At 36.4% G+C, this 16099-nt stretch overlaps 1 protein-coding gene across 2 annotated transcripts in view; it reads left to right on the forward strand.

Moving 5' to 3' along the window:
• Positions 1 to 16099, forward strand: part of pappa2 (pappalysin 2) — a 240043-nt gene that overhangs the window by 93168 nt on the left and 130776 nt on the right. For both annotated transcript variants that reach the window (XM_028810464.2, XM_051933196.1), the window contains exon 7: positions 5474 to 5656. In XM_028810464.2, coding sequence (XP_028666297.1) covers positions 5474 to 5656 — 183 coding nt within the window. The remainder of the gene's footprint in view (positions 1 to 5473; positions 5657 to 16099) is intronic.

Consider the following 16099-nt stretch of genomic DNA (forward strand, 5'->3'; position numbering starts at 1 on the left):
TGCAGTACTGTAAAACCAAAAATCTTAGCACCTTCAAAAAGAATGAAAAGACTGAGGTATTGTATGGAACTATAACATACAGAATACACATACTGTATAACTTCGCAGTACACATTATAAACGAGGTAGCATACAAAACATAATCTATAATATTGTTAACCTTGCCTAATTCACTTCAGGTTTAGGTGGTGATGGAGCCTATCTCAGCAGCATTGCGTCCATGGGATCCAGAGATCCAGTTTGGAACTGTAGATATATTTAATTAATTAATGTATGTTTAGGATGTAAGAGGAAAACCAGAGGGCCTAAAGAAAAAATTCAGGAAGACATGTGCAGATGTTCAGGCAACAAACAAGTGAGGGGTTTTAACAAAGGACACTGGATTCATGAGGTAGCATCACTAACAACAGCAACACAGTGACACCCCTTCTGCCATCTAAATACTGCATCATACTCTAGTGATGAATTTAAGCCTAATTTATGTGAAACACTTCATCAATAACAAGCCAAAATCATGAATGGCTGCCCAAACAAAATTAAAATAGGGATTACCTAACAAGCTACATATTTTATATGGTTGAGTTATTAAATTATTGTTGTAAAATGTCTTAATGTTCAGATATAATGGCATACTCTGGTCCCAGTGTCTGAACTTGGTCTAAGATAAAGGGAGGACCTGCTTTTCTTTGCCTGTTGGGGGTGTGTTTGGGTGGGAGAAACTGGAAAAGATGAACAAAGAAATGAATCATAAAGGACTAATTGCCTTCATATCTTAAGGGAAAAAAAGTGTCTTGTTATGAACAACTTAAAACCAAAGGATCTTGACATATTTCTGCAGTTGGGTAATGCTGGTTCATTTCCAAAAATTAGTTACACACACATAAATGTGTACCAAGTTTGTTTCTGAAAATGAACAGGTTTCTAACAGATGCAAATGATTATTTTAATCAGGATACTTTTAGGATGTAGAGGCGTACACCTGTAATAATGCATAGCTTATATTTTTTCAGATAGCTGAAAAGTAATATGATGAATGGAAAGTTTAGTAATTCATCAGTCAACAAAACAGATGCTGAATGGAAAACTGTCACAGGATGCACTGAGCTCATTTACGTGTAATATTTTGTGTATGTCAGAAAATTGTGTGATGCTCACAGAAGAAAGAGCAACAGTAATTTAATAAAATGAGTATTTGCCTGGAAAACAGCTAATATATCCTATAATCAGAGTAGAAGCATTTTCACATTTTCCACCTACTCATAACATGAGGCCTTTTAAGTTAACACAATTTAACACATGCAATAAAGGATGAAAAAGGAGTCAAGATAAAATCACATATCAGTAAGGAAGAGAACTAAATTATAGAATCTAATAAAATCGAATATTCATCTTTGGAAGTTAATTTTATTCAAGCTCTGGGAGCATTGCTTGATTCCTATTAATAAGAATGAGTAGAAAACTGTAATTCACATTTAATTTACTTTTTTCATAAGTGAATTGAAGTCATTCTGTGACCATTTCTCAGTTTTAACACCCATTGTAGAATTAGTAGCCTGTATTTGTTATGTCATCTAATCCCATTTATTAAATTAAGAAATATGACAGATAGCTTTAGACACAAACAACTGAACGTTTTCTTAAATAAAAAATGTTTTTTGGGCTTGTGCCATGAATAGAAATATGAAAACTTAATAATAATCGTAGACGTTTTTAGTCATTGTAATAGAACAGCAGTACATGCCATATTGATACTTTGCACAAAATTACATATTGTTTCTCTATTTTTGTTACAAGTCACTAAAATGTAGTAATGTGTTATTCATTTACTTTAAATTTTGACTATTTTTTATTTAATTTTATCATTGTCTTTCTCTGTAACATCATCACATGCTTCTACTTTGAAATAAGCTACTATGTCATTGCACATTGCTAGGGTGGATTTTCTATGTGCATGACATCTTGCTTTAAAAAACGCAAGTTGCACGCTTACAAAATTCTGTACATTGTTTTTGAATAAAGGAAGAACAGTAGTAAAAGCTTTGTAAGCATCAGCATTTTAGTGAATATGTTTTACATAGAAATTTATATTAAAAGCTTATTGAATAGTAATTACTGTTTGGCAAACAAATTAAAATTTATTGAATGGTATTACAACATCAGAAAAACACACCATACAGCCCAAAAAGCTTCCCAATCCTATAGACCTAATTCTTTCAAGACAAAATCACGTTAAATTTTGGATGTCCCTAGAGTCCCACTGTCCACTGCACTACTTAGTTCTCTATTTGAAAAAAACCTACTAACGTTTCTGCCAAATTTACCATTAACAAGTTTTCAACTGTATCCCTGTGTTCTTGTTGAACTGATTTTAAAGAAAGAGTCTCAATCTACTGTACTAATTCCTTTCATAATTTTAAACACTTAAACATGTCACCTATTAATCTCTGTTGGCTTAAACTGAAAATTTGCAACTCCCTTAGTCTTTTCTTTATAACTCATACATTGCAATCCTGGAATTAGCCTAGTCTAGTGGACTTTCTGGACTTTCTCTAATGCTGCCAAGTCTTTTTTATAGCCCCGAGACCAAAACTATACACAGTACTTCAGGTGAGGTCTCACCAATGTGTTACAAAGCCTGAGCATAACCTCCTTTGACATGTACTCTACACAACATATACTCTGCACATCATACTATACTGTGTAACATTGTATAACCAAACATTATGTTAGACTATTTAATGGCTTCTGAACACTATCTTGAGGTTGATAGAGACAAACAGCAATGCACTATGATTTTCTTTACATGACTGCAGCAGAGATTCAATTTCCATGCATATTGAATTCAACTCTTCGAAGGGTGAGTTCAGTGGTTTAACATCTGCCTTTGTATATGTGTGTTTAACCTAGCTGTATCACACATTAGCCTTGTGCTAGTTTTTCTTTATCTACAGCATCTAATTGCTTTACTAATTAAATATTAAGACAACAGTTCATCAATGGTGATATTTTAGCAGTCGCGATAGCAGCATGCAGTGGTAGACTAAGCTATTGAAGAGTCATTCTTGAATTTGCCTATGTATACTGTATATTTGATTTGTTTTTATTTTTTTGTTTCACTTAAAGGTATATATCTAATGTTGTGTGTGTTGGGTTTAAGAATTCGTCTAACCTAAATGCCTTTGGGCATATTGGAGGAATCTCCACACTCCACACAATATACGAATGCGCCTGAGATTCAAACCAATGGTGTTAGGCACATGAAGCAGCAGTGCTAATGACTGTGCTGCCATGCCATCTTCCATAAGAGCAAGTCACCGAATTATCTTATAATTATCATTGTTTATCTTGCTGGTGAATAACATTTCCATTGCAAATGCTATATGGCTGTCTTTTTCACACCACTTAACTATCAGATACAGTTCAGTCATTCACCTGGATAATGTTTTGGATTGTTTAAACACGTTTTTAATTTATTTTCACATCCTCAGATATGTGCATTTTTTAAGTATTTTCTGAAAAGGCAGTGATCTTCTAACATTTTAGATATCTGAGTGATTTTGTGCTGTTTTACTTCCTTTTTACCTGGAAACTCCACCCAGTACAGTTGCTGTGAATGGGAAAGTGAACAGAAGCATTAAAGTGCTAAAAACTTGTGTTAAAAATTATGACTTACTTCTAATTTTCTTTTGTTGTCATATACATACCTCAGAAACACCAAGGCACACTTTCTGAAACTGAAACCTTATGGTAAATTTTAAGGATTTCTTTTACATTTAGACTTGTTCCCTATAGACCCCATTTTAGACTGCAGGTACAGACACACCATTGTTGACATACAATTTCCTGTGGCAAATTAATCTCATCATCATCGTTCAAAAAAAAAAATCATCATTTAATGTTGCTTAAAAAACTTTTGGTTTCCTGTTACCATATAATAAAAATAACTGGTTATGGAAATTAATAGATGAATGTAACATTTTTTTAACATTTTGTAAGGTGTTTTCACTTGTGTTATTTTAGTTGATGTCCAATAATATATTTGGTGCTTTATAAAATTGTAAAAGGCTTTGGATTTAATTTTTATATCTGTGTTTTTTCAATTATTACGTGCATACCTAATATGTTTTAACAAAGTTGTTAAAGAATCTCATGTTCTTTCTATAAAAAGAAGTAATGCTGTACAGGTGGCTCCCATACTTTAGTTTCTCATGCTTACCAACTATGTTGTGCCTAATCCTGTAGCCAGCAGAGACTTAAGACCTTGCCAATGTGGACATTTTGCCAACAAGTACAGTATATTATAAATTTGTTCCAGATCTGCACACCTCCATTTTAATGGTTTAATGACATATATCACTGAAGCTTTAATGATATGTATCACTGGACTTGTCATGAAGAAGTGAAATAAGACTGACCTTTGTCGGTACGTGGACTAACCTTTGGAATTTATCCATTCTTATGTTGTTATCTTTAAATTTGGCACAATATAAATAAGTGAATTAACAGCTCTGAGTGTCAAAAGAGAGCACAACACAAGGAGTAAAACATATTAGACATCTGGTGGCCATTTGCTGGATCTTCAGGGATACATAGGAGTGGAGTCGTAGGGTGAAAGGCAAACACTTGAGTATTACAGTAACCTCTGAATCCTTGACTGGTGTTCCTCTCAAAATGGTCCCTGTAATATTGTACTTGCTGTCAGCCTTCTGCATACAGTATATCACACCCAGTAAGCACTCTGTTTCTAAGTATTCTGCCAGTTGTGTATTTCATGTTATTGAATATTCCCCAAAAAGATATCACCAAAATGCCATTGCATAAATAGTATATACATTTGCATTGTAAATCACTTCTTGTTATCTACTGCTGTACAATAAGTGGTCTTCCATGTGCCTCTACCATTTATCTATGTGACTATCCATTAAAAATATTCCATCGCACAGTATTCAGTGGCAATTTGAAAATTGTTACTTTCTTTTAATGGTAATATTTGAGAAACCATTTCATTAACCAGCTAAGACATTCAATGTTAGTGGTATATAAGTGGAACAGAACAGACATGGCTGATTCAAGTACAGATTTTATTATCTCTCTTGTCTCAGCTCTGAACATAATTGAGTCACAGGTAGAAAGGGTATCTTATAATGTCTTAGCAAATAACTAAATTCTGTTACACATCTTTACAACGCCTTAACAAGTAACTGAATTACCAGAATAATTGAATGTGGGGTATTTGATTTCAGTGCTGTGAAAAGTGGGTGAAGTATCATCTGGTTTAAAATGAAAACCAAAACTTCTATAATAATTTCAGTGACAATGCTTTATTTTCCAAGTTTAATTTTATGAATACTGTATTATGAAAAGCTTAAGTGATTAGGTACAGCGCACTATACTATACACCCTGCTAGAGTACATTATTTGCAGCCATAAACACACTTATATTAAAATGACACTGTTTTCTTTTTCCAATAAGGTTCCCCTGATGTTGATCAGCCTTGTGAACCAAGCCTCCAGGCATGGAGTCCAGAGCTGCACCTGTATGACACCAACATGACAGTTCCCTGCCCTCAGCTCCACGGCTGTTCTCTAGAACTTTATTTCCTTCATCCAATTGTTGGGGAGACTCTTACAGTGTGGACTACATACATATCTGCTGGTAAAATTGTGTTTCATTTATATTATTTTATTTTCTGTATTTCTTGTGTATACATTGTTTAAAAATCATGACTTAAAATAAAACCATTTATAGTAAATAGCAAGTATAATAACTATTGATCCATTAATCCATCCATTCTCTGAACTCTTCCATCCATCCAGGAACAGTCAGACAGAGAGGGAAAATGGGAGCACAGGAGCTGGATCTGGTTAAGGCAACCAGTGCCAATGCTCAAAGCTTTATTAGCTAAATTATTTAAGAGCTATATCAATAATACTGCAATCAAACGTAAACCTTTTTTATAGCATTTTAACAAACATGGTAGGTCAGTAATTAAATGCGGATAGACAATGAAATAAGACATAAGAAAAGTACTTATTTTAAAACTGTACAGCTGTCAGGACTTAAGGGGAAGGTGCCTTGTGTAGAACCAGGGAAGGGAGTGTCTGTTCAGGAATCATGAAAAGACCATGTGGATCTTTCTGGGTTGTTTGTGCTCATTGCACTACCTAATAACTTCAAGACAGTGGAATTTATATTAGTTTAGTCATTTACTGTATATGGTATGACTAAGCTGGGACTCCTGCTATCTTGGTTGGTTGCTGAGCAACTTTCCCCAAGCAGCAGTTACATGATAGGAGCAGCAATGTGGAAAAAAGAGAGAGCTTGGCTGATGGCTCTGCTCAGACTTCTTGTGTATGTTAGTAGTTTTGCAAAAACCTCACCTAAGTTTCTTTAGTGTCTTTTTGTGATCATGTGCCTTGACTACTTTCACTGATTTTTGGATTAAACGTTTGTGTTGTGTCTTGTTTTGGTATTGACTGTAGATCACCGGCCTGTTTTGCCTCTTTTGCTCATTCTGGACTATTCTGGTGCAGTGGCATGTGCAGCCTGCTGAGATTGATTGGGTTCTCATTGTGACCATCAAGATTTTTACATAAAAGTGACAATGGACTGAAATTGTTAAATCAAGAGACAAAGATTTTAAGAGATATTTACAGAAGGGGCTTAAGGCATTTGCCAAGGACAGTACAAAAACTGTCATGTTCAAAGGATTTTCCTAATTTTGTAGTCAAAAACAAGTTCAAAATCAGGAATTACTAACTAGCATTTTTTCCACAACAACTTTCCTTTATTTTTTTCCTTTCTTTTTCAGCATTTGTGCACCTACATTTAATAGCATGGTTGATATGCAGTGCATGCACTACATGTCTGGAAACATGGAGCAACCTTGCAACTACCATCACCCAACCATATACAGTACAATGAACACATAAAATCTTGTAATGATTTGCCTCAAAAGCAAGGTAAAAAGGAGAGGGAAACCACCAAAATCCTGGCACTAAATAAAGAACTAAAAGAAAATACTGTAAGGAAGTTTAGAAAGTAACCAGGAAGCAAAAATAAATTCCAAAAATACCAACAAATAATAACAAGTTTTCAAAAAACAAGAAGTAATAAACAGAAAAGGTCAAAACTGAAACAAATTCTCAGTAACAATGTCAAATCCTAAATTGAAATCAGACAATAGACCAAAAATCCAAACAATCAAAACAAAAAGATCAAAAAGGCCAAAAGAGTGAATGTAAACACTAGTAAGATGATCAAAACTATGAAGGAAAGATTCAGTGCTTTAACAAAAGGCCTAACTGAGGTTTAACCTGTATAGGCACCATGGGTGCTTGTTGGGAGGCCCAATCAAAGCAACTATGGCTCAGAGTTTAATTAAGAGTATTGTTCCACCAATATCAAACTCAATTTAACATTTAGTTACATTATTGATGGAAACCAAAGCTAAATTAATTACACAGATGAAAGGAATAAACACAGAAAGTACAAAGTAAAAGAAAATCAACTGAAAGAAATAATACAAAATTAAAAAGAAACATTAATAAGAATCCCCTTGGGATTAATAAAGTATCTATCTATCTATCTATCTATCTATCTATCTATCTATCTATCTATCTATCTATCTATCTATCTATCTATCTATCTATCTATCTATCTATCTATCTATCTATCTATCTATCTATCTATCTAAAACAAAACCAAGGGACGGAGCTAGTACAATGCTATCATACAATCTTAGCATCACCAAATAAACATTAAAAATATTTTAAAAATAAATACAGAAAAAACTGAAATCATTTACGTAATCCCAGTTGCGACTCTCCTCATATGGAACGGGGACATTTGTTAAGATGGATGTCTTAAATAGAACTGGTTGCAGCAGTTTTGGTGCATATCTTTAGCTGGAATCCAAGAATGGCCTTCTTGCCCATAACCTCTCCAGTGAACTAGACAGAACGTTATTTGTCTCCAGGAGGGATAGTTGGCTAACAAACTAGCTAACTATTGCATGCGAGAATCCAGTAGGTGGATTTCATATTCTGGTTCCCCAACAATAATACCTGAATGTGGTGCTGCAGTTGGCAAACGATGGCAACTGGAATAAACAGACTTCAAGCAAAATATATAAATTAAGGAAGAATTTTAACGTTGAGCTGGCAAGACCACCTAATGCATAACTTGTGCAGTCTGCTTGATTATTTTAATATGGCCAAAATACCTTGGAGACAGTGTCTGTGATGGAACCCTCAGCTAGCCCTTCTAGCCAACCAGAAATTTAGGGTAACTTGTTTTGTTTCAAAGCTCCAGCTTTCAACAGGTTCTCGCAAACTCCGGTCTAGACATTTTTAAAATTAATGAAAAAATAAGAGGCACTAGGGACTGCAGACATAGATGGAACAATCAGACAGTGGGTGGGATGTTTAAACCATAAATGCACTTGAAAGGAAAACTCAGCTAAAGGAAGAATTGCTTTCCAGTCTGACTGGAAATCATCTATATTACATCTTAAGCAGTATTCCAACTCTTGATTAATCCTTTCTGTATGTCCATTACCCTCTGGATGATAACCAGAAGTGAAATTTATTTGTATTCCTAGTTTCAAACAAAGTCTTTGCCAGAAAAGGGAAACAAACTGGGGATGTCAGACTGATACAATGTATTTTGAAAATCCATGTAAATTAAAAATTTCTGATTAAGATTAAGATTTTGGCCAGCTCTTATGCAGATGGAATCTTCTTCAAAGGCACAAAATGGGCAGCCTTAGAAAATCTATCAACTGCAGTACAACTGCAATAATAACATAACATTGTGAGGGAGGAAGATCAGTTGCAAAATCAACAAAGATGTGCTCCCCTGGTCTCTCTGGAGGCCACATAGGTTGAAGAAGTTGAATGAAAATGGGTATTTAAAGTCTTCTTCTTAATACACATTATTAGTATCTTAATGTAATCTTCCATGTACTGTCTGATAAGGCCAGCAAAAGTTTTAGGAAATTAATGTTTTAGTACTTAGAACTTCCAGATTTTGAGAAAGTTAATTTTAAACTTTTCGAGGTACCAAGTCAGGCGTAAAATATAAACCCATTGTCACCTTCTCAGGAGGGGGATCTTTTCAAGTACTTTTATGTCAGTTGGACCAGCAAATTCTACTGCTGCTGGTGATTTTTTTTTTCTGCAGGAACTGTAAACTGAAGCTCATACACAGTATCATTAGAATCAAAAAAACAAGATAGAGTGCTGTCTTTGACATTCTTATCACCTTCCCAATAAGAAACTACAAAATTAAATTGACTAAAGATGGCATCCACCATTCTTGCTTTAATATTAATGCATTTAAAATTATTTAAATATATTGCATTCTTGTGATTACTAAATAATAAGAAATGTATCTCAGTACCCTCCTACTGAAGTAATTTGCCGTGGTTTGAGAAGATGTTCAATAAATCTGGAACCAATTGGACCCCCATCTACTGTTAAATTTGTATTTGTAGGATGGGTGCCAAGATGGTATTGCTACAGCAATGCTGAATAAAATTACCTGCAGCACCAGGATCTACCAAGTTATATATTTTGACATTATTCTTCAGTCATTGGTGAAAAACTCTGAAACACAATACAGTGAGTTCATCAGGCCCTCTTGTATCCTCTTCCTTTGTTCTCTAGATGTTTCAGAACTTTTCCCGTCTCTCTCTGTGGTTTAGACACACATACTCTGTAGCTTGTTTATTCTTTTTCTTTAGGATAGTCTAGTGCCTAATGTTAAAGGCAGGCTTATAGCCTCCTTTAAGTTTTTCACCCATGTCATGGCTGGCCATTTCATTTCTTTATGTAAAGAAATTAGGGCACTATTGTTTTACCTTAATTCTGCCAAAAGTGTTTTGTAATTATACTGTGTCCCCTTGTTATGGCCAGCCATAATTACTTACTCTAATTAATTATATAGATGAACCATTTTTACTGTAACTAAAGTGTTTTATGCTCTCTTAAGGTCATCAGTAATGGTTGCTTCATGAAATTTAAAGTTGCTGACCTTCTCCACAGCATCCCCTTCTATGTACATATGAGTATGTTCTGTGTCCTTCTTCCTGAAGTCTATGAACAATTCCTTGGTTTTGTTGACATAAGTGGTAACACCTGTTGTCCTTGCATGACTGTGTCAGAAGGTCTTGTCTATAAGCCTACTCAAAATTGTTGGTAATCAGGGCGATGATGGTGCTGTCATTAGCAAATTTCATGATGGAGTTTGAGTTGTGTTTTTGTGATGTGGGAGAAATGAGAAGTGCATGTAAGAAATACATGGAAAAAGGGACACACATGTCATTTTCATTAAGATGTTGATCAGGTTAGGAAGTTAGTTCAGGTACCTGGAGCAACGAAATATTATACAATATTTTGATGCCTTGAATATAGGAAGAGAAGAAAAAGCTCAACCCAGTTTCAACCCAGTTATTTCTTGAATGAATTTTGAATTTATTGCACCACACATTTGTCAATGAACACTGTTTAAATAAATCAGCACAATGTACTTTTGCCCCAGTTTTTGTTGTTTAAATGTTTTAATTGCTCTAGCCATCCTGGTCATGACTATCAATATCCAGATTCAAGACGGTGATGCTAGGGCAACCCAGGCATCACAATAAAGAGTCCAGAAATATTGCAGACATTCAGTTTCAAAAGTCAAAGCATTATGGACTATAACTCTTTAGCAGTGGTTAGGAACTATTTACTACACATTTAAAAATAAAAAAAAACGTATGTTATGTGGGTGTTGTGTACTTTTCTGTGTAATTTAACTATGGATGCTTCCAAAATATCCTAAAAACTGATTAATTGAATTCAGAGTTACAGGTTTGGTCAAAGGGCAGCTTTGGATGTAATGCAGGAACTAGCCCTGGACACAATACCAGCCCAGTTTAATTTAGAATCACCTTCTAACCTAACGTGTCTGTGTGTTTGTGTTTGTGTATATAGTGATGTGTGAGTCACTGTCTTGCACCCAAGAGTAGACGCTGAGTCCAAAGGCTCAAGAAAACCAACTTTATTCCAATCAAAACAGGAACATTCAAGGGATTTATTCGAACGGGAGCTCCCAGTTCAATACATACAGACATAGCAAACAAGCAGTACCGGTGCCAAGTCAGTGGCCGAGTTAGAATGTTCCCTGCATCAACCATCGGGTGACAGACGCATTACGCAACTTGGTGGTGCCGTGAACCTGTGGTTACATTGGTGATGGACAAGCAAACTTTGACAGATGCATCAACCTGCGTTTTGGTATGCATCACAGTTGGGGAGGGTTTCAAAGGGTCTGAAATCATCTTACTATATTTAAATATATATACATACAGTACTGTGCAAAAGTTTTAGGCAGGTGTGAAAAAATCCTGTAAACAAACAATGCTTTCAGAAATATAAATAATGATTGTTTATTGTTATCAATTTACAAAATGCAAAGTGAGCGAACAAAAGAAAAATCTAAATCAAATCAATATTTGGTGTTACTACCTTTTGCCTTCAAACCAGTATCAATTCTTATAGGTACACTTGCACAAAGTCAGGGATTTTGTAGGATTATAGTCAAGTGTATGATCAACCAATTATACCAAACAGGTGCTAATGATCATCAATGTCACACGTAGGTTGAAACACAGTCGTTAACTGAAACAGAAACAGCTGTGTAGGAGGCTTAAAACTGGGTGAGGAACAGCCAAACTCTGCTACCAAGGTGAGGTTGTGGAAGACAGTTTCATGTCATGGCAAGATTGAGCACAGCAACAAGACACAAGGTAGTTATACTGCATCAGCAAGGTCTCTCCCAGACAAAGATTTCAAAGCAGACTGGGGTTTCAAGATGTGCTATTCAAGCTCTTTTGAAGAAGCAAAAGAAACGGGCGACGTTGAGGATCGTATACGCGGTGGTCGGCCAAGGAAACTTAGTGCAGCAGATGAAAGACACATCAAGCTTATTACCCTTCGAAATCGGAAGATGTCCAGCAGTGCCATCAGCTCAGAACTGGCAGAAACCAGTGGGACCCAGGTACACCCATCTACTGTCCGGAGAAGTCTGGCCAGAAGTGATCTTCATGGAAGAGTTGCAGCCAAAAAGCCATACCTCCGACGTGGAAACAAGTCCAAGCGACTCAAGTATGCATGAAAACATAGGAATTGGGGTGCAGAAAAATGGCAGCAGATGCTCTGGACTGATGAGTCAAAATTTGAAATATTTGGCTGTAGCAGAAGGCAGTTTGTTCGTCGAAGGGCTGGAGAGCGGTACAATAATGAGTGTCTGCAGGCAACAGTGAAGCATGATGGAGGTTCCTTGAACGTTTGGGGCTGCATTTCTGCAAATGGAGTTGGAGATTTGGTCAGGATTAATGGAGTTCTCAATGCTGAGAAATACAGGCAGATACTTATCCATCATGCAATACCATCAGGGAGGCGTATGATTGGCCCCAAATGTATTCTGCAGCAGGACAATGACCCCAAACATACAGCCAAAGTCATTAAGAGCTATCTTCAGCGTAAAGAACAACAAGAAGTCCTGGAAGTGATGGTATGGCCCCCACAGAGCCCTGATCTAACATCATTGAGTGTGTCTGGGATTACATGAAGAGACAGAAGGATGTGAGGAAGCCTACATCCTCAAAAGATCTGTGGTTAGTTCTCCAAGATGTTTGGAACAACCTACCAGCCGAGTTCCTTCAAAAACTGTGTGCAAGTGTACCTAGAAGAACTGATGCTGTTTTGAAGGCAAAGGGTGGTCACATCAAATATTGATTTGATTTAGATTTCTCTTTTGTTCATTCACTGCATTTTGTTGATTGATGAAAATAAATGATTAACACTTCCATTTTTGAAAGCATTCTTTGTTTACAGCATTTTTTCACAGTACTGTACATATATATGGGAGTGTGGGAGGAAAACTGATATTTTAAAAGATGTAATTGTGGATATAGGCAGGTCAGTTGAAAGTCCTGTTTCTGTGTCAGCTGTGCCTATACAAAAGGCAGAACAGGTAGACCTTTTAGCTTCCTGACTTGAGGCTCAGCTCCTTCCAGTGTGTTTTTCTAAATTTTCTCTCCATAAAAGTGTCACAATGATAACCCCTCCTGATATTTTGTGTCAAACCATGACCAAAATGGAGGAATATTGATGCTTGAAGTATGACATAAAAATGAAATGTGTTAGGCTATCCATGTTTGTAGCAGTCTTGTTTCATATCTTAATGTGTTTCACCATTGGAAGTTTGTGTTGCATGTGTTGATGCAAGACATTTATTTGGCAGTGTGAATAAGAACAAGATAGCATATAATGTATCAGTTTGGTGCCATGCAGCTTTTCCTTGGCAGCAGAAAAGTTTCAGATAAGTGTGAGTTCCTCTGCTGTCATGTCAGAGATAGATGTATGCTTGAATATGTGTATGTATAAGTTTTTGTGAAGGTTTCTTCCAGTGTTATTCTTCCTTTTTGCCATTTTCAAAGGTGCATGACACCTACCACTGTTTTACCTCAAACCTTAACACCTGCTGTGTCAATATTTCTCTATGCACCCAAATTCATGCCACTCACATTGTAATGGAGATAACATGTTTGCAATGTTTTATGACTTGCATCATAGTCTGCTGAAACCTGATTGTTTCTTGACTGTGGAAAGCATGATGATAGTCACTATGAATCCAGTTAGTCAAAAGAAATGTATGCTGCTCAGCTGCATATGATTTAGCAGCTGTTAGTTAAACATGTGGAGTTTATAAAACATTAATTCTTTTACTAGTGGTTAGCCCAGCCTCTTAGCAAAGGTATTGTTTTCCCTGCTATTTACATGTCAGCTGGAAATTTGTTGTACATTTAAATTCTGATTGCAAAATAAAATCTACAGATATTATTATATAATATAAAGCTGGTGATCTATACTTTCTTGGACAGCAATAATTAGAAAATTGTTTTAAAATATAAAGTTTTAGCTCAAGTATAACTTCAAGCAGAGTTGAAATGCTTATACACCAAGTGTTTGATGGAGGCGATTCTATGGAGTCTGGGGACCCTAGGCAAAATAAACACAAATCCTTTATTTTAATTTTCTGGAAAAACAGATTATATACAGTATACAAAACAATACAGTAAATACCTGTGTATTGAGAATAGGAAAACAATAATAAAAGAGTAAAGTACATTTTAAAAATCTAAATAAGCAGAAAAGTAAATAAAATATAAAAAGGTGCACATGGTAATAAAAAAATAAATTAAAATTTTGAACATTGCGCTCTGTCAAAATCACAGTTCTGGCTGAAAGCCTCTCCTGGCACATGGTAGATTGTGATTTTGTGGATTGGCTCCATGCTCTCACTTCTATTTGTGAACCCCTTAAGCTGACCACCGGCGATAAACATAACCAAGATGAGCTGAGCAAATGAGGACACACATGTAGCAAGGGGTAGTTGCAAAAAGAGTTTATTTAAAATCAGTCCAAATCAAACAGTGTCTAAATAAATAGTGAAATGCTCCAAAGTCAATAAATGAATAATCCATAAAACAGTGACAACTGTAGAGGTTAAAATTCCATAAATAAATCCATATAAACAAGGTTAAAAATCCTGCAGCAGGAGGCAATTCTTAAAAACACATTCCCAGGTGCGTCTTTTCTAAAACCAACGTCTCCTCTACTTTTTCTGCACGGGATCTTGCAGCAGAGGAGACTCCCAACCAACAGGCACAGCTTGCCTTTTTCACAGGCCCAGGTCGCTGTTGTCCAAGGCTTCCAAGAGGGCACCACCGCTCCTCCCGCTGCCAGCCTTACACGAGTAAGTGATAATCTGGCCACTCCAACTCCCCTACAAAATAATCAGCTGAGTGGCCTTCTTCAGCCCCAACCATTGGCCTTATGGTCCTCTTAAGCGCTCTCCTCCTGGCTGCCTGCCTCCTGTCTTCCACACTCTGGCATCTCCAAATCCTGCCACGTCTGATAGGAAGAGTCAGGAGGAGCCATAGTGCAATACTTACATTTTCATAGCAGTCTAACAGCTTTCAGTTTGCCTTATCATTATTAGGTTCCTAACGTTGTCCTACAAAGTGCACATCTTCCCAACCAACTCAAAATATATGTATACAGTTAGGTCCATAAATATTTGGACAGAGACAACTTTTTTCTAATTTTGGTTCTGTTCATTACCACAATGAATTTTAAATGAAACAACTCAGATGCAGTTGAAGTGCAGACTTTCAGCTTTAATTCAGTGGGGTGAACAAAACGATTGCATAAAAATGTGAGGCAACTAAAGCATTTTTTGAACACAATCCCTTCATTTCAGGGGCTCAAAAGTAATTGGACAATTGACTCAAAGGCTATTTTATGGGCAGGTGTGGGCAAGTCCGTCATTATCAATTAAGCAGATAAAAGGCCTGGAGCTGATTTGAGGTGTGGTGCTTGCATATGGAAGATTTTGCTGTGAACAGACAACATGCGGTCAAAGGAGCTCTCCATGCAGGTGAAAGAAGCCATCCTTAAGCTGTGAAAACAGAAAAAACCCATCTGAGAAATTGCTACAATATTACGAGTGGCAAAATCTACAGTTTGGTACATCCTGAGAAAGAAAGCAAGCACTGGTGAACTCAGCAATGCAAAAAGACCTGGACGTCCACGGAAGACAACAGTGGTGGATGATCGCAGAATCATTTCCATGGTGAAGAGAAACCCCCTTCACAATAGCCAACCAAGTGAACAACACTCTCCAGGGGGTAGGCGTATCGATATCCAAGTCTACCATAAAGAGAAGACTGCATGAAAGTAAATACAGAGGGTGCACTGCAAGGTGCAAGCCACTCATAAGCCTCAAGAATAGAAAGGCTAGATTGGACTTTGCTAAAGAACATCTAAAAAAGCCAGCACAGTTCTGGAAAAACATTCTTTGGACAGATGAAGCCAAGATCAACCTCTACCAGAATGATGGCAAGAAAAAAGTATGGAGAAGGCGTGGACCAGCTCATTATCCAAAGCATACCACATCATCTGTAAAACACGGTGGAGGCAGTGTGATGGCTTGGGCGTGCATTGCTGCCAGTGGCACTGGGACACTAGTGTTTATTGATGATGTGAC

The sequence above is a fragment of the Erpetoichthys calabaricus genome, chromosome 10, assembly GCF_900747795.2.
Source record: "Erpetoichthys calabaricus chromosome 10, fErpCal1.3, whole genome shotgun sequence".
Taxonomy (NCBI): Eukaryota; Metazoa; Chordata; class Cladistia; order Polypteriformes; family Polypteridae; genus Erpetoichthys; species Erpetoichthys calabaricus.